The sequence below is a fragment of the Epinephelus lanceolatus genome, chromosome 2, assembly GCF_041903045.1.
Source record: "Epinephelus lanceolatus isolate andai-2023 chromosome 2, ASM4190304v1, whole genome shotgun sequence".
Classification (NCBI taxonomy): Eukaryota; Metazoa; Chordata; class Actinopteri; order Perciformes; family Serranidae; genus Epinephelus; species Epinephelus lanceolatus.
Genome location: NC_135735.1, coordinates 14,055,760 through 14,081,352, shown reverse-complemented (window position 1 = coordinate 14,081,352; position 25,593 = coordinate 14,055,760). Strand labels below are relative to the sequence as shown.

The following is a 25,593-nucleotide window of genomic DNA, read 5'->3' as shown; positions in this document are numbered from 1 at the left end:
GCAAACATAATGTGTCACCCATTGTTGCCTTCATGAACTTTTCTTTACAAAGCTTTTCAGTTTAACTCTTTCTGTCTTTTATAACTAGGACGACATGTTGGTTTTGTCAAGAGTAAATAATGACAACAATGAAAAACAAAAATATATTTTAAATATTTTCAATCACATTATATGCAATCCAGTATTCACAACGCAGTCACAGTCCAATAAGTTAAATTAAAGTTATGTTTTGTTTTTTGTTTGTTTCTTTTTTTGCATACAACCAGTATGGTCAAAGAAGTCAGGTGTAACTGATATGATTAATATAACTGATACGATTGGGACTTGGATCATTTGTCCTTTTGTTGGGGAGACAGAAGCACAGAGTGTCATTAAGATAATGATTTTACACAGGAAGTTAAAAATATGCTTTAACATTTTATGGAAATATGTGAGTGATATCTTTTAGTGGATTTTAATGCAGGCAGTTCTGCTGGTTAAGTGGGCAGAACCACGAATGAATGACTGAACGGGCCTACCAGACACAGGCCCAGGGCCCCCTGTGGCTTTCACCTGCAAAATGTCACTCAGTCAAGTACAAACCTGTAAGAAACATAAAATGACTACAAAGAAACACAAAATAACTATAAGGAGACACAAAAGACAACAAAGAGATGCGAAGCAGCTGCAAAGAGACACTAAGAGACTCACAGTAAAAATAATGGACGTAGCTACCATGACGTCACCCATTTGGTTAGTGAACTCCTGATTTTTTGGTTTTTCAGAGCCAGAGGTAACTATATCTGGCCGAGAGGCTGGCACTGTGGAGAAGCGAGGAGTGGATCTGATAAAGAGGCTTAAGACACTATCTGCAGACAGTCACTCAAAGTGGTCCGCTCTCAATTATGCGTAACTTTAATCCTTAATAAAATGTAAATGGGTGAGTTATATAAAACTTCACCCTCCATACAGTTGTCATGAAGGGGGAAATTAGCTAAAGAGACCAAAATGTGTTTGTTTTTTTGTAAACATGTTTATTTCTACAGTAAAGTTGGACATTTCAACATAGGGGGTATATGGGGACTGACTGGCTTCTGGAGCTGGTCTCGATTGGTCATTCAAGGAAATGCAGTTTTTGAAACTTCCAAATAGGCTTTATTTTGACACCCTAGAGGTTGCTGCTTGCTCACAACAGCTACAAAAAGGGGCAAAACAACCAGAAAGAAACACAAAATGACTACAAAGTGATGCAAAACAACAACAAAAAGAGACTAAACAACTGTAAAATCTGTGCATATTTAAAGTGAAATCCTGAAGGAGTGTAAGACCCAAATTTTGTCACCTGACAACTGTAACAATGGAAATGAATGCTCTTGCAATTATTGTTCACTTGACAAATATTTGAACTGAGATGTGAATTTTTAAGCTGGTATAGGAAAAGCTCAACGTAACTACTTTACATGCTGCTGGCAGCTTAATAATAATAATGCAGTAGTTGATTGACATTTCATAGTATTAATCTAAATCTGTAAAAGAAACTACGTAGTGAAGAATATTGTCAAAGAAATGTAGTGGAATAAAAAGTAGTTGTAACATTGGCGTCCATAAAGTAGGGTTGCAATCGTGAGAAAATTTTCACAGTATGATACAGTAACTGTTTCAGAAAATAATGTGGTTTCATGGTATCACGATATTACAGAATTATTATTATTATTATTATTATTATTATCAGTCAGAATTACACTCGAAAGAAATAAAACAGGAGGGTTATTTTTGGTTAAACAAACATTTTATTGCTATATTTGAAACTTTTCTTTAATAATGACATTTTTATTATTTTTAAACAATTATTACAGATACATAATACACAGGTGAACATTACTGTAAGTGAAATTGTAAACTCATAACAGAACAAAACAAACACACCAGCACAAAACCCCCCACAAAAAACAACACACAAAAACCCTGAAGGAGAAATCAATAGATAAAATAAAATAAAATAAAATAAGGTGGAAGGGGGTTGTAAAGATGAAACCATTTTTAATGGAAGTGTGTGAAAAAAATATCCCTTTTGAAAATAACTACAGTGAAGCTGAGATTGTGTTATTTTCTTGCATTTTTTATTTCGTAGATGAACAAATATACAGTACTCGGTATGATAAGGTCAATTTTAATATCACGGTGTACCTTGAAACCGGTACATCTGCAACCCTTACCATAAAGTAGCAAAAAAATCAAATACTCAAGAAAAGAACAAGTATCTCAAAGCTGTATTGGAGTACAGTATTTTACACCACTGGTTATAGCAACTTGTGTCTGATCTCTCACCTGACAGTTAAAGTTGCAGTATTGTGAGTGGATACTGGGACGGAGGTCTTTTATTTTGAAATTCCCGGAGCGGATGTTGATTCGGAAACGCTGTTGGAGCAGTTGTGTTTCCCTCAAAACTAGCTTCATAGCTAAATATGTCACATAACTAAACATAAAACTTTGCCTCAGACAGCGGGCGCACATATATCTACCGCTAAAGCTAAACCTCTCATACGGTTATGACGTGACCGTTAACCGACCCCGCCTTTGTAACGTTTTTAAATCCTCCGCATCACTTGAGAAAAGTGTCTGTACTGAGCAGGATGCTAGCATGTGTCGTTAGCAAACCACTGCAGGAAATTAGCTCGTTAGCTTAGACAGCCAGTCAGGTATTAGTATGAAGCTTCATGCTTCCTCTTTATGCTCATACTCGATTTAAATAAGCCGTGCGAAATGGACACCGAGGCGATAGTGATCCGCATCAAGACGCCGTCAGGGGACATGGACTCGGCCGTTGACTGTCCATCTCTTCTCAACTTCAATGACTTGCTGGTGAGTCTTTAAAATGCTACAGAGCTAGCTAACTGTCACTCTTGTTTCCTCTTTATGTTAGCAGTTAAAAACAGCTGTACAGTGGTACAGTTTGGATGTGACACTTTCAGTTTCTGTGTCTGTGCCAGTTATACACCAAACAGTGAACCCACTCTGACCCTACCTTATATATTAATATGTGTGGTTGTTGTTTCGAGGTCTGTCTTTCTTCCTTTATATGTACACAGTGTTAAACTGTGCTTTATCATTGTTCCTGTCACACAGGTCGCCATCAGAGATGTGATGCCTGAAGCCACTGTCACAGCATTTGAATGTAAGTGTCTGTGTCATACTTGTATTACCTTATTGCTGAAACAGGAACAACATCAAAAGTTTACAGTACTGTGTGATCTTCTGAGCGACCTGTACTGTGTTTCTGATTGGTAACAGATTGTACAACAAAACCATAGTCCTGTAATTTACTAACTTTATATCAACTGTCAAAACCCCCCTATTGCTGTATGGGAGCCCTTTGATTATCATATTCATCATAGATTTTGCTCCTAATTAAGGTAATGTGTTCAGATGTACGGTATATGGCTACATCTGGAGAGGGCAGGACAATATGAATCGCTGAAGTGCTATCATTATGAATCAAAATAATATGTATTGTGCTAAGTTTTTAGATTGTTGTATAGCCTAATTTAAAAAAAAGAATAGCACCCCACATGTTTTGAATTGTTGTATATCCTGGGCAGCACAGTGGTGCAGTGGTTAGCAATGTTGACTCACAGCAAAAGAGTACCTGCTTTTGAACCCCAGGGTAGGGGGGCCCTTCTGTGTGGGGTTTGCATGTTCTCCCCATGTCAGTGTGGGTTTTCTCCAGGTACTCCAGCTTCCTCCCACAGTCCAAAGACATGCAGGTTAATTGGTGACTCTAAATTGTCCGTAGGTGTGAATGTGAGTGTGAATGGTTGTCTGTCTCTATGCGTCAGCCCCGTGTTAGTCTGGTGACCTGTCCAGGGTGTACCCCACCTCTCGCCCAATGTCAGCTGGGATAGGCTCCAGCACACCTGCGACCTCCAACAGGATGAGTGGTTATGGAAATGAATGGACAAATGTATATCCTAATAAACTAGATTAATTTATTAAATTTTTTTGGAAAAAGATTTTAAGGAGCATGGATTCTAAACAGTTTGTAGTAATGCTTATGGTCAGTCTTTGTAATTATGTCAACAAATTGGTGGATATAACTGGTGAGTATACTGTAGTTTGTGCTTGGCATTTGGATAAATCATTAAATGCTGACAAAAGACACTTTTTGTCATTTCAACCCAGAAATATAAACAGTAAAATACTGTGTACTCATGGCAGAGATATTTGTGTCTTTGTCTGTTTTGTATATTACATGCTGTGCTGACTGCGTTACTCATAAAACTTTTGCATTGCACGTCATCACAGTTATCAGTTTCTGTCAATTTTTACATTTTGTTTTGAAAATACATGAACCGTCCCCATTTATATACCTAAAATTTTACAAAGGCTTTGTTACTTTTCTCTCATGTTGTTCCTCAAAGTGATGTGAACAGTTTCAGAAGGATTGATGTAAAATGACTTTGCTTTCAAGGTTTTCATGATATGGAGTAAGTTGTATTTGTCAAAGCTCCCAAAGTATTATTAGATGATATAAAATGCAAAATGTAATTAAATTTTGTGTTACAGTTGCTGTAAGTTTGTTATGTTATCTCTTACCTCTAAATCAATTCAGTTTTATGTCAAAAACGCAATCCTCTGCTTTGAGTGCTGCCCATGATGTTGATAGCTGTTTATGTTTTATTGTTTAGGTAAAACGTTTTGTAATCCAAATTTTAAAATGCTGCTGTGTTTTTTTAGATGAAGACGAGGTGGGGGACAGAATCACTGTAAGAAGTGATGAAGAACTTAAAGCCATGTTGTCATATGTGAGTATATAAATGAATGATTTCACACACCCATTCCACAAATTGCACAACATAATTGTATGTTTATGTTAATTTTATGATGTAGCAGTTTTAGCAGGGGGCTGTTTGTTCATCAGCGAGTAGTTCTAATGAAAAATGTACACTTTAAGGTCAAAACGGACTGTCTCAGACAGAGGGTGAATACAGTTCCAGCACAGACAGTATGAGGAAAATTAGGTATTTGGAACACTGAAGTATGTAAACACATTCTTGTAGAATCCCAAAATACAAGTATAAACCTGAAGATTAACATCATAAGTAGGGCTGTACTTAACAATTATTTTCACTGTTGATTATTTGCTGATTATTTTCTCGATTAATCAAGTCGTTTTTTGGTCTAAAAAATGTCAATCTGTGTTTCCCAAAGCAGAATGTGATGTCCTCAAATGAAAACCAGAAAATATTTACATTTAAGAAGCTGGAATTAGAGAATTTTTACTTCTTCTTCTTCTTTTTTTTTTTTTAAACCGATTAATTGATTATCAAATAGGTTGTCTTTGTAGTTCTAATAATAGGTCCCTTTTAAGGTATAAAAACAATCCACAAAGAGAAAAACTTGAAAATATTTTATAGTTAAGTATGTTTTTGTTGCAGTGGTACAGGGTTCCTGTCATGGTCACCAAAACCTTATATAGTGGTGTTTAAAGGGTTCAAGATGGTCAGATTGCCTATCAGATACTGTATCTTTTTAAAAAGGCAACAGTGAAGAAAACACTTGGTATATTGTGGTGTTGGAGGCGCCACTGGTCTGATGCTGATGAATAGACAGGATCGACAGATTTTGACTTCCTGCTTCCACCTCTACACTGACGTTGTGTATCTGCAATTTAGTAACCTGTGAAAAATTTTGTAACCATATAGCCTTATCCAGTTGAGTTTAACCTCAGGTAGAAAATTGTTTATTGGTAGTTTCAAGCAACACACATACACTCAGCCCCATGAATGTACACACTTCCTCTACACATCCAGCTCCCCCACCTAGTGCTGTACATTTTCATATTCCACCATATTTACTGTTCATGCCACGGACAGTAAGAGTAATGGCGTGTAATGGGTTTCTCTACGAGGTACACTGAAAGCTAAATGAACTGTCAATTTTTATTATTTATTATTCAGTACTTAAAGTTTTGCCTCATTAAAGAGCGAGGCCCCCTGGGCTGCAGAATTGTTCAAAATCTACTTTCATCTGTGGATGTCTTTTACCCCCCATCAGCTCACAATGATGCTGCTGGAGCCACAGGCACAATTTACACTCCTTGTTTTTTGTCCATTTTTATCATGCATTCACTTGTGGTTGCTTTTTAATCATTAAGTAGCATAGGGTAGCAGGGTGATTAAGCAAAAAGAGACAGCTGTTGTGCCGATGAGCGTTTTGGAAACAGGGATGGAAAAAGTATTGACCTCAGCCAGCTTTTTTATTCTCAACTCAGCCTTTTTTTGCGATTTTATCCTGTTTGAATTGGTGACGCTTTCAAGGAAATCACAGTATTGATGTACCAATAAGGTTTAAGGAATTTTCTGTCCTGTGGTTCTGGTATCACCACCACCATTTTGTGTATTGTATGCCAAAATTGCAACTCAATATTACCTTATCTATCTATTATATTTATATGGGGATGATACTGGATATCGTCTTAGATTTTGGATATTTTAATATTGTGTTGTCTCTTCCTGGTATAAAAGGCTGCATTACAGTGAAGTGATGTAATGTTCTGAAAATATCACACTGTTCCAGCTTTTCTATTATTTGTCTTTCCCCACTTAGTCATAATATCCACATTACTGGGGATTTTTTAATCTTATTGTGTAAATATTTTGTAAAAACACTGATAGTCAGTGCTACAATATCTTTAAAATATCTTTACAATATCAATATTTAGGTATTTGGTCAAAAATGTTGTGATATTTGATTTTCTTCATATCGTCCAGCCCTATTTAGAAGTACAGTTATGCTGCTGCAGTAGATTTTGATAGTGCAGTGCTACTTTTTTGTTCTTTCAGGACATGTGTGGATGCATAATTTAAGATAATTTTGAAAGAAAAGACCATGGCACTCTAATTCTTAAACTAACTGGATGCATGATCAACCAATTTGGGCTGCACAAAATACAAAAACATTGTATAGTGATTGTTTTTTTTTTGATACTGCAATTGCAGTATGAGTCATGATTTTAGTGGGAATGGTAATTTTATGTTTTCTAAAAAATATATATATATAAAAAGATGAGGATGTGATTTTTGGCTGGGGTCTTTACCCAACAAGCATGTTCCCTTACATCTGAAACAATGTTGGAAATTAAAATCTAAAACCAGCCACTCAGTAGATTACCATTGTATTTTGGGGTGGTAAATGAAGCAAATCCAGCAGCCACTTGCATATTTTACCAGCATTTGGCTGGTGCCCCACACTGGTCTCAAATATGATTTGTAGGCCGGGTTATCTCCATAGCACCGCAATATAGACCGAGCACATTTAAGTCTCACCCCCACTGGACAGGAAAACAATTCATTCTGTTGACTTTGTAGCTAGAGAACATAAAATGCCTAGAAAGCTGCTGCGTGGTGAGATGCACCACCAACATGGTAAAGAAAGCATAACTTAAGTTTTTACAAGCTGCCAAACCACAAAAACTGAGCTTTTAAGCAATATGAGGCATCAGCAGGAATATATAGGAAACTGTGGGAGCCTGACCTTCAATAACTGAGGAGGTTGAAGCTAACTAAGCTATGTGCAGCCTGCTTTTGATCTTTGTTAGATTAAATGATGATCGTACCTGATGATTTGGTCAAATAGTTGTAAATATCAAAGTTTTTCACTTTCACAAGTTCACTGGGATCATTTCTCCAAGATAAGCAAGGTAAGGAGAAGGGAAACTGAAATAGACTCACAATATGGAGTTTGTCAATGTAATGTTCTCTCTCTGGTAGACAAAAGATGCTAACATAATCCGTTCAGACGCTCAGAAATCCAATGTTTTAGCTACCTACAGGCATTTTCTCTGCTTTTCAGCCCTTGGTTGTACACTGTGGCGCCGGTAATTTTCCCCTCCAGTGGGTGTGGTGTTCAGAGTATGATGCATTGCGCTTTGTCTTTATGGTTCATTTATACTGATACAGTATGTTGTGACATATTTTACCTTTATCAAAAAATTGCAGAATCTGTGATTCTGATATTGCCCTTGTTCATTTTGCAATTTCGATAATATTTCGATTAACTGCGCAGCCCTACAACCAATTGCCGGTATACCTGTGTATTTCTGTAGAGAAGCAGAGGCAATACAATTACAACAACTTCAAGCTACAATTGGAACCATTGTTGTTCATGGTAGTCAATTTTTAACTAGATTTTTATATGAAAATATCACTGAACTTAATCTTTATTATGTTAACCTGTAACTGTATATTTTGTACATTTATGTAGTACAACAAGCAACAATAAACATATAGTACTATTTCTTTTTGTAATGTTAAAGGGCAGCTTATTGTCCCAACAGTTATTAGTTCTTTATTCAGATGATGCGACATGTCTTAACAGCATATTAATTTAGGACCCTGACCTGCAGCACAAGTATTTAGTATCCACAGCACTGCACTGCTTCGTCCACAGATTTCAAAAGCCACAATGAATTTTTGGCAAACAAATCCAAGAGCACCGTAATAGCTTTCTACTCCTCGTGGGACAGGCAAGTGCACAAAAAGCTGCTGATCACCTGGAAAATACTGAGCTCACTAAAATATCATTTACACTAACCGAGTACTTTAAATGTCTTATGCAAGGGTTATACGTTTCAGCAGTCATTTGCATTTGTATTCAGAGGATTTTTTTTCATGTTGTCGTTGTTTGCTGTGGTTGCCATTTGGCCTCCGTAGAGACCTCAGTGGATTTTTGCCTCAGTGTTGTTAATTCCAGGTGAGCAGACAGCCATTATGTGAAATTAATAGGAATTAAGGAAAACCAGCATGTTAGGTGAAAGGTGGGATAATTCATTAGAGTCTCTCATGGTTGCATTTCTGTGTGTGTGTGTGTATGTTTGTGATAATTAATTGATATATTTATACCCAGACTTTTAAACATACCGTCACCACACAGTGCTTTTTACAATATCCAAGATCCTTGCTTTAACATTGCCTTGTGGAAAAAAAAAATTATGCTCCTCGTTGCTGAGCAAAATTAATGCTCAAATTCAGCACTTAATTAACATCAGTCTGCAGAGGGCATTTATTGTGAGCAGTATCCCCCGTCACTGAGAACATTGATTGCTACATGCTCCTGTGAGACCCACAAGTCTTCCAGGCATCTCTAATCATTGTTCGACACCTTGAAAGACAGACGCCCCTGTTCAAAGTTAAAGACTGGCCTATGTCAGATGCTAAAAAAAACATGTGACCTCATCCGTTCCTCGCTCAGCTCCCCCTGGAGGTAGTGGCTCTAATTCCACCATTCTTACTCCCATTTTCCCCTTAGCCTGCTAATGATGATGAGACCCACTCTCTGCTCCCGCTCTCCCACTTGTCCCTTAAGGCTGAGCGATGGTATTTGGGATCGGACACTGTTTAGTTATTGGCCAACAATGGAGAATGTCTTTTAATGACACACATACTACAGATTAGGTGGTAATTGCAGCCTTAATCAATAAGCTAGCTGAGCGGAAAATTAAAGGTACGTGAAGCCCGACCCCCCTAACACACCCTCAACACACACAACATGTTTTTTGGTATTAGGCCCATTGTTCAGATGTGGCCTAGTGAAAACGCTGGAGGGCGAAAGCAGAGGGCTAGGAGCGAGGAGGGATCTGACAGTGATAAATAGGCCTTTTAATAACAGCTGTGCCACTTGGGTAGCCATTCTGATCCATTCCCATCCAAGCCGGTCCCATCGTCCTCCCTCCTTTCCGTCCTCCCCCACAATGAGAGAGCAAATTTACATATCACAGTGATGACTTGGTAGTTTATACTGGATTGTAACTGAAGCACAATGAACACATGTATGTGTGGGCTACGTAAAGACATCTTCTAAAGTGTCTAACTGTGTCTTTGTTAAGTCTTGCTGTTAATTTTTGTTGGTTTGAAGCCTCAGAGAGGAGGGGATATAAACAAAACACACATTATGCACACACACACGCTCACAGTTTAACAGATGGTTTGGTTAACTGAAACATCAATTATTGCATTGCCTTGGCAAGCGTCTGCGAGGCTCCAGAGCGTGTGTGTGTGTGTGTGTGTGCACGTGTTAGTCCTGTAGGATATGAGTGTTTGGTGAGCTGTTGACCTGGAGGAGAAAAGGGTTAATGCTACACTCCTCCAGAACAAGCCCACAGGGCATTGGTCCTCATCGGCAACAGATTTCAGCACAGCATGCTCACATTTTTGGGAACACTGTGGATTAATTCTGACGTCATTTAGATAAACAATTTTCTGTGTGGAATACTCTAAAATCAGTGTAGCACATACGCAAATTGCAAATTTACCAAGGCTTTTCTTCATTTGTTTTTTCTTTTAAGTAAAGTAAGTCATTATCCAAACAAATTATATTTAAAGAGGACCTATTGTGCTCATCTTCAGGTTCATACTTGTGTCTAAGGATTGTACTAGAAAATGTTAAATAGGCTTAAATGTTCCAAAAAAAAAAAAATACTGGCAATCAGTGATAATTTAACTTAATCAATGTGGGCAAGATGAACAGAAACAGAATTGAAGAAGAATTCACCCACTGTCTGAAATGCTCTGTTTTAGCGCCAGTCTCCTTAAACGTTAGCATGTAGCTAGCATGTAGTTTTTCATAATCTGCTTGTAAATTCAATACTTTTTTCTTTTATTTGTTTGTGTTTTATCTGTGTAATGTGTAACTGTGTTTTGTACTTGCTGCTGCCTATCTTGGCAAGGTCTCCCTTGAAAAAGAGATTGTTAAGAGACTGTTGGAAACAAAGTATTCACAACAGTAGGAAGCCTGAAGTTTCTGCTCACAGGGATTACTTCTATACACGCTTACTTCATTATTTGAAACCTTGGCCAAGTCAAATATGAACATCCATCATTGTAAAGCTATATATAAGGGTGCTTTCACACCTGCCCAGTTTGGTTCGGTTTAGTCCAACCAACTCAAGTTCGTTTGCCACTTAAGTGCAGTTCATTTTGGCAGGTGTGAACACAGCAGTCACACTCAGGTGTGCACCAAAACAACCAGACCAAGACCTTCTTGAAGAGGTGGTCTCAGTCCGGTTACAAACAAACTCTGGTACAGTTTGTTTGTGGTGAGAATGTGTTCCAACCTCGATTAAAACTACCTGCAGTCACATGACACATTGTTTGGGTTAAACATGAGCATGTTACAGTCCTGGAGGATTATTAATGTGCACCTCCTCCTGTACTGCCTTAATATGCACATTCAGCACATCCAATACATCAAAACATTGTTTTCTAGTTGGAGCCGCGCCTGGTTTTCAAACTGTATGGTTTGACTAAAATGAACAATGACAGCAATATAGTCCACGATGAGCAGCGCTAAAATCAACCTGCAGAGTTGTCCCTCCATTGTGACATTAGAAAGTGTCACATTTATCTTGCAAGTGTACTCTTCTTCAACGTTTTGTTTACTTCCTGGATTTTTCCTGCATGGAAATTCTGACCAATCAAGAGCAGCTTTCTGGCACAAGGCATTTGATCTGGTCCACTTGTAAATGCTGCCGTGAGAACACGAACCAACTCTAAGCAATTGTACAATTTTGTAACAAAATAAGTCTCTGATTCAAACCAAAGCAAGACAACTCTAGGTCTGAAAGCACCCTGAGACAGAAAATACAAAAAAGCACAATATGTCCCCTGTAAGTTCCTCTATATATAATAATCACTATTGTTCTCAACTGTTTATGACTTTCTTTTCCCCTTTAGTACTTCAACACAATGAATGAACAACGCATGAATGGACTGCTGCCGGACCCTCTACAGATTTTTCCACGAGGTACAGAGTGACATGTTACAGTTTATCATAGACTGGTAATGCTGAAAGGCTCAATACGTCTTTGTAATTAAAGTGTTGACAATTAATCACAAGCAAAAATTTAAATATACAAAAATATTCACACTTTCCTAGTTGGAAACTATTAAACCAAAATTTGTGTAAGTCACTTGCTCCCATTTTCATTTTGTTTGAACACAGGGCATTTGGTGGCTCGCAGTAACAATGCAGCCTCTGGAAAACATTAAAATTCAGTGGCTCATTGTGTTTCGTGTTGACAGTCAGTTATAAATCTACATTTCTTTTGCTCCAAGGACATTGAAACTGCAAGCTTGTGTTCAGGCTAAGCCTCGCCCAAATCTCTGGCATTATGCAGTTTCTTACAAAACTGGTTTTGACTACTTTTTATATTCATACATTTTCTATATCTTCATATAGTTTTCTCTGCACCCAAAGTCATACATAATCACTAACAAGCCCCAAGGGCAAAGTTTATAGTCTCCCTCTCTTTTTACTCTGTATCTGCCTCTTTCTATCCTTCTCCTTTCTCTTACTCTGTTTTTCCTTCCTACATACCAGCAGCTGTCTCAAGAGCCCAACATCTCAATCACTCTCTTATCTACAACTAATTTCAGAGTAACCCTCATTTCATTTCACATTTTTTTCCTTACAAAGAACTGATTCCTTTTCAGCACATTTGTAAATGGCCCAGTGATGTGTTCTACAATCTAGTCAATTACTGTTTCAGCCGGCAAGACTCCAGGGATCCGGAACATACATGGCCTGAAGGTACCTATCTCAATAATTGTTTCAGCTGCCTTACACAGAGAACACGGGGAGGGGAGGGAGGGAAGTTGAGGCAAATGGATTGGTAACGCTGTGTTCCACTTATTGAAATGTCAATTGAAGTCAAGGCTCTCCTTTTCTTTCACTCATTCTCTTGCTCCCCTTGTCCATGTTTATGTATGGGGACGGCTGGCTGTGGCTGCAGCGGGGCTTCATCTCTCTCTTCTTCTCTTATCTTCTTACATTCTTGGGTCTTAGTCATTTGAAAGCAGGGCGATATGCTGAATCCTTGATCCCCCTCCGGAGTATTATGATCTCTCATTCCACATGATAAGAAGAACATCAGCACCGGTTAGAGCAAAAGCTAAGTCAATAGGAAGATGTCATTGTTCAACCATGAAATTGTCATTACAAGCCCCCCTCTGCCATTTACAAATGGCCTTCCATAGACCTTCCCATTTTATGTTGGGCATATGTTGCTATTGAAACCCATTGCTAATTACCATGGGTTAAATGACTTGACACCTCCTCCATCTCTCCAGATGATCCATATTATATCTATCTCTATTTCAACAATAATATCAGCCCTCCCTTTCCAAACACTGAAAGTGCTTTATTTAAAGTATCCTCTGAGGAGCTTTGGTTACAACCACTGAACTGTGTCAGTTTTTTTTAAGGTCAAGGGTCCTTGTTTTGATAAGATGATGTTTTCCAAAAACCTTAAGTCCTCTGGTAATCTTTCCCCTCTTTTCTCCTGTTTTAATATAAAAGTAATTGGCTGAGGGGAGTCTGGTGCGCTGTTTAAATTAGGTCTTCCTGGGCACTAATTAAAGAGAGAATCCATGTGCTTTACTGGACCCAACACACCGGCCTTTTGACCTCAATTAAAGGAGTTATTTTTAGTGCACCCTTTTCTTGTCTCTTCTTTTGTGTACAATATCTGGGTTGAGTACAGACGTCTTTGGAGTAAACATAGATGCAGATGAAAAGAACAGGAGCAATAACCCCAGTGAGGCATGACATTTTTAATGTCTTAACGTACTTCATAACCACAACATCCGCGGTTTCGATTCCAGCCAGGGGATCTTTGTTGCATGTTATACCCATCTCTCTTTCCATTTCCAGTCTGCCTCCACACGCTACATCTGTCCAATAAAGGCAAAAATGTCCCCCCAAAAACAAACTGCTTTATTTTCCTGCAGTCCTTGCCAAAATCTGGTTTATCGGTCTCACGTCCTTCAGTTTTAAGCTGTACTTTCATGCAAATATATTTTTGGCTCTCCTCTCCTCCCTTTTCCCCTTCTGCTGCCTGTCATCCTTTCCCCTCCTCTATGTGGACACCTCTTTCTTTCTTCCTCTCCTGCCTCCCTTCTCTCCTACGAAAGCCAATTAACCTCCAGGCTGAACTGAGAGCTTGTGTTTTGTTCTTGTTCATTAGGGGGTCTGGCCATATGTCTGTCTGTCTGCCTGTCTTTTGGCCTTGACCACTAAGTGTGTGTCTGTGTGTGTTTGTGAACATGTGTGTGTGTGTGTGTGTGTGTGTGTGTGTTTTCACATTGTTGTGTATGTGCTTGCACACCTTCAGGTTAATACAAGACCTAACCCAGGCAATGACTGCACCCATGTTGTCCCAGACTCCATGGCCAACAACAGGTGAGCTTTGGCAGGGCATGAGGAGCATGTTACACTGCCTGGAATAAACTTCAGTGGGTTGATAGATGAGTAGAAAGATGTCTGTGGTGCTTGCATCAGCTGTGTTGTGTTCCTTCCTCCAGCTTAAAAAAATCATCTGCTGAGCTGAAGAGGATCCTGACAAATGGGCAGGTGAGCCTGTGTTTTGAGTTTAAGTAGAATTTGACCGTTGTTATCTTGCTGCTCCTGCTCTCACACCTAGTTTCCACTGACTTAAAACACATTCTCGCTAGTGGTAGTTGGCACTTCCATTGATTTTCTGTGATGCCAACTTTGGGCATGTTATACAGAGTGTATATCTGGTTATCGTCTCTTCACTGTGCTACAGTGGGAGCAGGAAGTCTGTGGGTTCGTAGGATCAAGCCTGCTACGGTTACACCTCTCTTTCTCTTTTATAAAACACACTCTCTCTCATACACACACACACACACACACACACACACACACACACACATATGCACACAGAGTTGCTAGCGTGTCAGGGAGACAATTAAGGTAGCGGCCTCTCAGGTTTCTCCTGTAACACAGTGAACTAATAGAGCTGTTCTCTCCCCTCTCCTCTATCCCTTCATCAATCTCTTCTCATTCTCTTCACCTCTCTCCTCTCACCCTGTTATCAAACCAATTAGATGGACTGGGGGGGACATGAGTCGTGTACACACATGCTTACATGTGTGTTGTGATGCGTGCGTCTTTCTGTCTGTACAAAATACAAATTGGCGGCCCCACATTTATATCATATCAATATCAATCATTGAGCGCCACACACAAACTGTTAATACACATGTTGAATGAAGTGCTTCAATGCAGCATGGACTGGGGACGTAGATAATTAGAGAATTATTCACTGGACATTGTAAACTCTGGGCATTTGGGATCCAAATATAAACAATGATTTTCCCCTCTGGACTATTTTGCTTGTTTTGTGTAAATTGAGGGACTTTCAGGACACTAGCATTTTGCAATTGTATAGGCTATTTCTTGTTACATCAATAGCACTTACAAAATATTGTAAATTAAATGGCTTAAAGTTTTATAACATAGTTCTCAATATGTTTATGTAAATGTTTGTTTTTTTACCGTTTTCATTTTGGTATTAGCAGAAGATATTCATAGCATCTGTTAAAGGTCCGGTGTGTAGGATTTAGGGGCACCTACTGGTTGAAATGGTATATAACATTCATAACTATGTTTTCATTAGTTTATAATCACCTAAAAATAAGAATTGTTGTGTTTTAGTTACCTTAGAATAAGCCATTTATATCTGCTTAAGGAGCCGCTCCTCTTCCAAGGAGTCCGTCATGTTGTTCTACAGTAGCCCAGAATGGACAACTTGAACACAGGCTCTAGATAGGACCATTAGTGTTTTTATGTTTTCGCGTCGGCCACTGTAGTTCTCTGACACGTGGGAGAAGTTTCGGTTTTGCAGTGTTATTGCTAGATGCCACTAAATCCAACACATTGGACTGTAGAATGCAGAAATTCTCACTCTAAAACTCGAGACCAGAACAAACACTACAAAAAAATGTGAAAATATTTTTCTGAAATGAATGTATGACTGTTCACTTTAGCTATAAAATAATCCACTCTTACATTAGGATAGTGAAGTAACACTTAACACTTGAGTAGCACTTAAAGTCTATAATGTAACTGCTGAACTTGAGGAGCCAGGAGTTCATAATTATCCACACAATATCATCAGACAGGCAGTGTATTACCCTTCTCCACCATTTAGGAATTTCACACACAGAATGCTATCTCTGTTATTTGAGATATATTTACATGAACTCTAATTAAATCATAACCACAACATTATTTCAGCTCTCTGTTAAAATTCCACAGACGTACAGGAAAGGTTTGACTGGTAATTTCAAAATGGGCGAGAGGAGGAAACTTTTTCCCAGACTAGCCATGTCTGTGTGGACTGTATTAAATTCCTTCAACACTTTTTCCTTTTCTTTTTTATCAATGATAAGTGGAACAATGACTGCAAACAAATCATCATTTAACTCCACATCAGTTACTCCCCCACTCACCCAAGCACAATGTCCTTTTATAAATTGGACAGCAAATGTTGTATTGATCTCCTCTTCTCCTCCGTCCGCCCCTCTGCTTTCTCTCCTTATGCTGCTGAACTTGAAGTGACCTGAATGCCTGTCTTGTTTATAGCCTCCAGTTACAATGTTGTCCCCCTCTTTCTTTCACTCTCCTTCTCTCACCTGTGTAGTTAGTTACACATATCATCCACTGGTTGCATGTCTTCTCATGTTATAACATCTCAGTACCATTATTGTATACCTGTGTCTGCAGATAAATGCCCAAGATATCCACTATCAAGAGCAGCTTGGCCATGGAAACGGAGGCACAGTCTACAAGTAAGTATTCTTAGGCTCTCACATTGAGGCTCTACCATTACAAGCCCATGGCACAATAATGAATTGTGACACTGAGGCGATACCTGCTGAAGCAAGTGAGATGGTCTGAATGATGTATTCAGTGGTGTTAAAGCCTCTATACAGTGCAGATACGGAGGAGGAATGTCTCAGCTAGTGGCCAGTTTAAGACTGATGCTTGTGATACGATTCTTGGCTTTTCATATTTTTTTTTTTTTCAGCTCAGTTTTTATGACAAACGCATCACTCTATAGGGTTCTGTGAATGGTTCTCCATTGTTCACCACCCTTCCTCTGTTCCTCCCTTCAACCCATTTATCTCAGTGTTTTGTGTGACATCTATCAGGCTGGTTTGTGTCTTTACTTTCATTTATTTATTCTGGTTTGAAGGTTGCAAACATATATGATATCGATTTGAGGCTGTAAGGTATGACAGCAATTGACTTAATCCGTCTATAGTTCAGCACATTACCTGCCACGATGGGAGAGCTCCATCCTCCCTGGCTAGACAAATGTATTACCGCCCTGCTAACGTTATGACAAGCTTGGCATTTGTGTTGCTGCCTCTATCCTTCTTTTCCCCACCTCGTGTGTCCTCCCTCCCATCAATCCTTAGCTATTGAGCTGTTTTATTGAGATTGAAGTATTGATCACTGCTCAGACTAACCTTGACTTGACAGAGTGGTCTGCTTTACACAGTCCCCAGCAAAACCAGTAAATGTCCCATCTGGCAAATACACAAAAGTGTCCTTTTTTTATTTTCACCCTTTTCTTTCCAACCACCTTTTTCTGTTTTATGACTTTGAGATAGTTTCATTAAGAGCCAATCTATCATAGTTGTAGGAGAGTAAGATTGCTGATCAGTTTGGCACCAAAAATGGTTACACTGCAGTGGGGAAGGCCAATATTGCAAGCCCAACAACTTCTCAGTCAATTTAGTCAAGGAAAAAAATCCATATGCTTTGGTGCTGAAATTTTTATGGTTGGAAGGAGAAGATAAAAAAAATACAGATTTAAAAAAAACAGCCTGGTTGTTTATACCATGTTGATGCTATAGATTGTTTTATGTCATGCCTATTTTAATTAAGATAAATCTCATTTAGTAAGCAGATGGGCTCAAACATGCTTTTCAACAGTGGCACAGTGAGCATGTCCCTAAATATATATGCTGCTTCCCAAATTCATACTACACACTAATTCTCAAACTGTAGAAGTGACAAAATATACATTTTCAATACACCAATAGAGTTGCGATGTCTGAGAAATTTCCTTGATTTTTAAAATTCTAAATGTATGAAAACTAACATAATTTGGGTTTTTGTTTCATTGTACAAAGCAGGAATTATGGTCTGTCCTAAATATGCTTGTTAAAGTCTGGGTAAAGTAAAATCAGCGATTTCTTTCTAGTAAATACTTGATGAAAACCTGAAAAGACTGGGAACCATGTAGTGCTGAATTGTGGAGTTTGTCCATTCAGCTTTTTCGCCATTTCTGTGTCCTATTATTAGAAATACGTTACAAACAAACATCAGAACGCATAGTATCAGTGTTGTTTCTTTTGCCCACTGTGTGTCAGCGGCGAGTTTGCCACATCCCATGAGCTTTCTGAGCTCTTTCAGTCTAATAAATACACAAATAAGCATCTCTGTCAAATGTCACAATCATATAAACACAACCTAAACAGCTGTCACTATCGTACCTTTCAGTCTTTCTGGCCGAACCAGACCCCCAGCAGTTACTGCTCACTGCTGTGGAAGTGTGCTTTGTGCTAATGTTAGCTGCTGTCAGCTACTGAGCAAGAGGCTACAGCCACACGGCAGCTCTTGTTCCCTGGTTTGGAGACTGTGTGTGCTGCTGGCTTAGCTGCTAACAAGAGTCTGTGGCCGTGCAGCGGCTCATGCTTCGGCTTGGGGGTCATGTATGTTACTGCGCTACTGGGTTGGCTGCTGAGTAGACTCTGTAGTAGTGCAGTGGCTCTTTGTTTGGCTCAGTGTGTTTTTATCCACCACTCTCTTTCGTCACCACCCTCATAATTCACAGCGAAACCAAAGTGGCTTCAAACACCACACCTGTAGGTTATCTAAGGATCTCCTATTTCTGGTCTGGCAATAGCGTCACTAACCATACTGCAACGAGCTAGCTTAGTGTAGCATGCCTCTGTGTATGTCTGCTTTGAGTAGAATCACAGCGTGTTGCCTGTTTCGTCATGTGGGCCGCCTCTTTGAGCACTGTGGCACTGAGAACGTTATATTTCACACAGTTTAACCTGTATATTTTATTTTCCAAATGTAATAAGACAGTTCAGCATATCGTTCAGTTCGTAATGCGTACTGGACCGAGCTTATACCAAATGGTTCAATACAAATATGTGTATCGTCACACCCCTAGTAAAGATATGGCATCCTGAGCAGAGAATTAAGTCAGGCTACCTCTGTGTGTTGTAATCTGAGCTTCTCTGCGCTTTGTTAAAGTAAATGCTACATCATGTGTGTATCCAGCTGGCTAGTGCATTGCTGTCGCTCTGCACTGGGCTCACACATTGGTTACTGCTGATATCGGGATGGCATCATGGTGTAAGCGTAGTGTCCACCCTCCGGTACTTCCTTGTTAACACGATTAGCTCTGTCAGCAGTGTTGCTGATGTGAAGTGCTGTTAAAGGAGTTAGCACTGTTAGCTGCTAGCAGCCGACTCAGTCACCACCATTTTGAGAACAACTAATTCGTTATGAATTTCACTTAGAGCCTTTTTAATAACAATGTTTGGATCATTGCAACATTATGAACACTACATCTACATAATGTATTTAATATATGAGAGCTTCTCTTCCAACGATGTCTTCTGGACAGAGAACAGATGTTAGTCCAGTTTAGGAGCTACTTTATGTGCTCCTTTATCCTTCCAGAATTGTCCCATTTGAGGTCAACATTTCTGCACCCTGCTGAGGACAGCTAGGGTGATGGCCTTTCCTTCTATGTCCAAATGATTTATCAGAAACTTCAAGGGTGCCTGTAAGTCATTATCCAAGCCTCTCATAAGCCCGCACTTTACAACTAGGCTTTTGCTTCCCACACTACCCCAGGTACATCCTTCCTGGCCTGCTGTTCCCTCTCTGCTGAGTCAGCATTAGCTTTGAAAGCTCTGACTCTATATACCCAGTCTCCATCATGACTTGGAGAGGTTGGCTCAAAGATTAAAGCTAAAACCATACTAAATAGATAGAGCAGTGTCACCTACCAACTGCTAATACAGCAACATAGTTACTGTAATTGTAGATCACCGCCAAGATCTGCCCTAGCTAGCCTGTGCTCTGTCCAAATCACAGAAACAACTGCACTTTCTTTCACCATTCTTGACCACATGTTTGTGCACAACCTGGACCTTGCAGGCCTGACTAATGTTTATAAGGTTCTTAAAGAACATCTTCAGTAATCACATTTTGTTCTGAAAAATAAATAAATGTAGTCTGTTAGTCTTTGCGTCTTTTAAACAAAAAGGGCGTAGTATAAGTAGTATAAAGCTAGCGTTTTTGACCCATCTGCCTCTGTATAACTAGACTGGTCATTAGAGCCGGAGGAAACTCAAAATTGTGAATTTGTAACAAAATTGGTGTTAATTGTGTTTGTGGCCTTGACATCAGCTCATAGAATTTTTTGTTAAAACTGTTAATTGCTTCCTTGTTTCTTAAATTTTAATTATTTCTTGTCACAGTCAATATTTACTGCCGCTCTTCCCTTGGCGTCACCTTTAATGTGTTAATGACAGGTTGTTTGTCGGGTAGTTCAAGAATGGTGACGTGCTGACCTTTGAGTAGTGTTGTATTCAGTTTTGCAGGATTTTTCAATTTAACAAGTCCAATGAACCTGTAACAACTTAGATAAAGCTCTCTGTTATTGTGTCTGTAAATATCTCTTTACAAATATGTCATGCCAAAGTAAATTATCTTATTTGAAGAGAAAATCAGTGACACAGTAAGTACATCAAAATAATTATCCAGTCTGTCTTCACAAAAGCTGTATCATCTGGGGATTTTCTTGAGGGTCTGGACAGGAAACTAAGATTATCCAATTAGGTGCACAAAGAAAAGAAAATATAAGGAGTTTAGGTTGAAAGGATCACTGTAATCTGCTGTCCATTTCAATCACTATTGACCCCAGCCTCTGTGTTTTGTTTGTGTGCAGAGACAAAGGGGCAGTGCATTACCATTGGTTAGTCTAATTCTCTCCAACTTATTTAAACGTCTTCATACTTACAGTGTTGGTACATTAGTGTTTGTCAGCTCTGTAAACACTGGAATTGCTTTCAGTGAGATGGGAAGACACAAAACAAGTTGTTCTTCATGGTAAAGAACCAACCTATTGTGTACTACTTGAGATTACAGGCTGCCTTCCTGCGGTGTACCTATGATTTTTATAGGAATAGTTTAATTTCCCAGATTTTGGTGAAGTACCTGCTTTGGTTTGATATCACTACAGCAGTCTTAATTTCAGCATCAGCTAAAGAAACCAAAAAGTCAGCTGTTAAATTATGCTTAAAAGTAAACTAAGTTTTATCGCAGCATTGGTTATATTCTTGCAGTTCTTGCAGTTGGTTCGTTACATTGTACTTTCAAAAGTAATTGCTTAGGTCTTGGATTGAGGCAACATCTCTAAAAACGGATCCAAAAGGAAACCCTAAAAGTCAGACCATAGTATAGGATGGAAGCTACTACTGACTAACTACCCTTTCCATGTGTTACATAGTGTCACGTTGGTGATGCCTGTAGCATACACCAAGGTTGCCATGCAGACAAGACCTGTAGTTAAGGTGGAGTAGCCAGAAGGTTACTGTATCCATGGCATATCCTGATGCATTGATTGACTAACGCCGGCAGTTGCATAGCAAAGAATGAATACAGGTGTTTTGACGCATCACGCTCTGCCAGTGTGTGTTGTCCTCTATTTTGTATTTCTTTCAACTTGAAAATTAATCTTAAAGCTGGAGTGTGGGATTTGAAAATTTACCAAATGAGTACACACAATGCTGATTAAGCCTATCACCACCAAGAAAACTTTTCTGTAATTGCAGTATATCAGATTTGTGGTCTCTGGTGGCTCTGGCAAATTTCCTGCACTGGCACACCAAAAGTTGTGTGTTTTAGGTCCACCAGCTAGAGCTAAAGGGGATAGGATGAGGAGGGAGACCATAGTGATGGAGCATCAGCCAGGACTATGGTGGAAGCTCCTGAGAAGCATCCAAGATGTTTCTAGAATGGATGCTACGGATAAGAAAGGAGCTCTGCATTCAGAGGAAGGACTAAAGTCAATAACAGAAAGCTATTGATGGCAAGGATGAACACGGATCATCATTGGTGTAGCTCTTCCTCATTGAGGCCTTGTTGAGTTGTTCATTACCTTGTCTGACTACTCAATCACTTGGCTTTTTATTTCTCTCTGCCCTTATTTACGAAGACTTTAAGAGGGCACTCCTTGGGAGATTCAGCAAACTCACCTGCAGGCATTTGTCATAAGCTTGCGTCAACAGCGTTTGTGTAATTACTCTCGTTGCCAGAATGGGGAGACAAAAAGTTGCACTGCAGGTAGCAGTAGCTGTTAAAATATGCAAGTGACAGTTTTTTTTTTTCAGCTGACAAATAATAACAATACATTCATGATCGTTTTTGTCAGAGATTAGACAAACATTGCCGGGTATATATTTTCAGTGTCATGGGCACATATGCACTTCTGTTTTGATTTTTCTGTTATTATTCTGATTAGAAAAACCTTTTTTGCAAAACACTTTACCCTTAAATTAATATTTCATCCAAAGAAATTTTACCGTATCAGGCAAGAAATGATCCATTAAAAATACTGTATGCATACTCACAGAGGGCCTTGACAGGTTTTCTGCTTGCTTAAATAAAACAATTCTCTGTCTTCCTCAGCCTCTACCCTTTGGTCCAGCTTATATTAGGCTTATCACGTGTGAAAACACCACCAAAGGCCCCCCACCTTTTCACCTCTTAGCCCGTTTATGACCCAGAGCCATTTAGACTCAATTGGATGTTACCAACACCTCAGCTCTCCATAGCCACTCGCTGACCTAGCCATCCATCAATGTCGGCCTTTGTTTTTTATTACACACTCTCTCAGAGGTCCATCTTGTCCAGCAATCTCAGTGACTCTATGGCGTATAAATACAATAACAAGGACAAACAGGCTATTTTGGTGACTCATGGATCCAGCAGTGCAATTAAAACAAGCACATTTGCCTGACTGTGACTGTGGTGACATGTACTTAGACACCCATGGCTGATCCTTCACTCTCTCAGCCCATTTTCTCCATTGATTTTGTTTTTTCACTTCATTGATTAGACTGTATATTGAAGGGCCAAACCTTTTTGGTTAATTGGTGGTAACCTAGTGTCTTGTGTCCCGATATGTTCAGATTGTGTCTAGAACCATTTACAGTTGAGCATCTGTGCAGCCAAGGTTTTGTCTTCGGTGCAAGACTATAAACTTGAGTGTGGTAAAATAATTTGTATGTATATATTATGTGTATGGGTAGACTTTTTGGCTCTTTACGTATTTATCCAGACAGGTAAGCTTCATTCAACATTCAAGTGTTTTCCAGCATCATTCAGTAAATGATAGTGATATAAAATGAATGAGTATTTGTTATCCACTGGAGTTAAGTCTGACATAAAAGCAAAAAGTTGGAAAATTTCCAAGGGAAATCAAGCTCGGGAATTTTGTAATATTGCACAATGTCAGTGTAAAAGCATACTGTGTTAATGAACTTATTTGGGGGGATAAAAATAAATCTCCCTCCAGTTAGACGCCAACTTATTTAGGTTTCTGAAGTAAAGTAAGGAGGTATCCTGTACGTAATTCCTCATTTTAACGTCATAAATCAGCCGTTCCTTGTCCATTGCGACACTTCCAGTGCAAGTGACAGAATACAAATAGAAACAGGGCGTCTGACAATACCGTCACATTGTGCTGCGCTGTGTCACGTTGCTCACAGGCAGTTAGGACAGTCCAATAGAAAACAATGCAATCGTTCTGATTTAGTTGCTGATACTTGGTTGTGTCGCATCCAGTTAGAACACGGTGTGAGCCAAAGGACTACATGTTTTCAGGAGAGCCTTGTTTATATTACTGAGGACTGAATATATTTGGTGTTTTTTTTTTTTCTCGATATTTCAGTATACCAGCAGAAAGTTGTATGCAGTTTATAACTTGTTAACACCTTCTGCTAGATTTATCTTGCTAGCTGTTACCATGTGGGATGTAGCTTGAATTAGTCTGCTAATCGATGACTTTTAATTAATCTATATCTGTTCATTCTTTATACAGCCTGAAAGCATAACCCTTATAATTCCATGTTATTCCTGCAGTTTCTTGTTAATTCCCAGTGAAAGTTTCCACCTTAAATATACCCAGAATTTTTACACCCTAGTCTGACAAAATTATGTTACTTAAAAAAAAAGGCACATTAACTGTGAAACTGCAACACAGCCATTGAACCAATAAGCATACAAGTAGCAAACTTGTGCTGTGACACTTATTGCCTCTAGGTGTCATACATTTTTCAAAATGTACAGTTTTAGTAGCTCCTGTTGTCCTTACTTGTAGATGACATTACAGACATGTCTAAGTCTGCAGCACTATACTGTTGCAGCTGTTACTTTCCTCTCCTGGAGGTGGCGCAGTGTGGCATGTGTAGGAGTGGTCTGACAATAAGCGAATATTTATAGAACACACTTGAAGAATACAAATCGACAGCAATATTTTTTCTTTGTCAAAGTTGTGATGTTATAAGTTCTTTGTCAGCCACAAGAGGCCTGCACTTGAAAGTGATGCCCATTCATTAAACTAAGGAATATTATCGTACACTTCTTTTTTTTTTATCAAGGCAGGATATAAATATTATTTGAGCTTCTTCTTTGAGCCTTGCTGCCTGTAATGTGCTGGATATTAATTTGGGAAGCCTTTGTGCTTATATGCACGTCTCTCTGTCTGCATTTATCTTACTCTATTCTCTATGTCAGTTAGGAGACCATTATAGCCGTATCAGGTGAGAGAGTCAGGGAGAGGGAAAGGCGGCCCGTCATCCATGTGGCAGTGTAAAAGTACCACGTTAGCCCTGATCCAGGAGGCCAGTCTGTCTAACCCACGGCCCCAACTTCAGAGACATAGAGAGGGGCCCTATGAATACTGCATGATGGAGCTTTTATTACAGAGCGAGCTGGAGTGTAAATAAGATCCAGGCAATGGGGCACGTTTACTGGGGTCAGATCAGGGGAAGTGGCGGGGGGTGGCTATGTAACCTTGTCCCCATGTCTCCCGCTGTCACAAGCCTGTCACTGTAACTCATACAGTGATGCTCAGCCCTGAGGTGGTCAAGGACAGTCTGAGAATAAAGCTTTAACCAAGCAGTAGTCACACCATGTCTCCAGCCCTAAAACATGCCCTTAAAGGAATATTTCACTCCTTGAAAGACCATGGGTATATCAAGTACTCACCCTGTGTTACGTTGAATTTGTAAAGAGAACTTTGCTTGTCTTGCAGGCCACTGAATTACAAAAACTGACAAAATTCTTGACGAATTGAATCATAGGCAACCGTGCTTAACTATAGCAAAACCATATCAAAACATCAATTGTCAAACTCTTACGCAACTCCTGCTGTATAATCCAAGACTTATCTATGGAGTAGTATGTGTGGTACTTCCCAAACAGACGGCCCTTTCTGATAGGGAACTGAACAGAAAGTGAAACTTACCTATGGTCTCCTCAAAGCCAGACTCCATTGACTTAAAATTGCTGTTCTCGTCAATGTAATTGGCATTAAAGAGAGCAGAGTTTTACTTTTCATTTTCATTTAAGTACTGAGCATATGACTGCATAAATATGACTTGGATTATACTGCAGTAGTTATGTGAGTTTGTTAACAGATGTTTTGATATA

General features: G+C 39.2%; 1 protein-coding gene across 1 annotated transcript in view; it reads left to right on the top strand.

Moving 5' to 3' along the window:
- Positions 1-2,355: 2,355 nt before the first annotated feature.
- map2k5 (mitogen-activated protein kinase kinase 5) overlaps positions 2,356-25,593 on the top strand; it is a 79,577-nt gene continuing 56,339 nt past the window's right edge. Inside the window, exons 1-8 of the mRNA XM_033617653.2 lie at positions 2,356-2,841; positions 3,106-3,154; positions 4,714-4,781; positions 11,709-11,778; positions 12,524-12,564; positions 14,147-14,214; positions 14,337-14,385; positions 16,564-16,628. Of these exons, the coding sequence (XP_033473544.1) occupies positions 2,710-2,841; positions 3,106-3,154; positions 4,714-4,781; positions 11,709-11,778; positions 12,524-12,564; positions 14,147-14,214; positions 14,337-14,385; positions 16,564-16,628 (542 nt within the window). The 5' untranslated portion in view covers positions 2,356-2,709. The remainder of the gene's footprint in view (positions 2,842-3,105; positions 3,155-4,713; positions 4,782-11,708; positions 11,779-12,523; positions 12,565-14,146; positions 14,215-14,336; positions 14,386-16,563; positions 16,629-25,593) is intronic.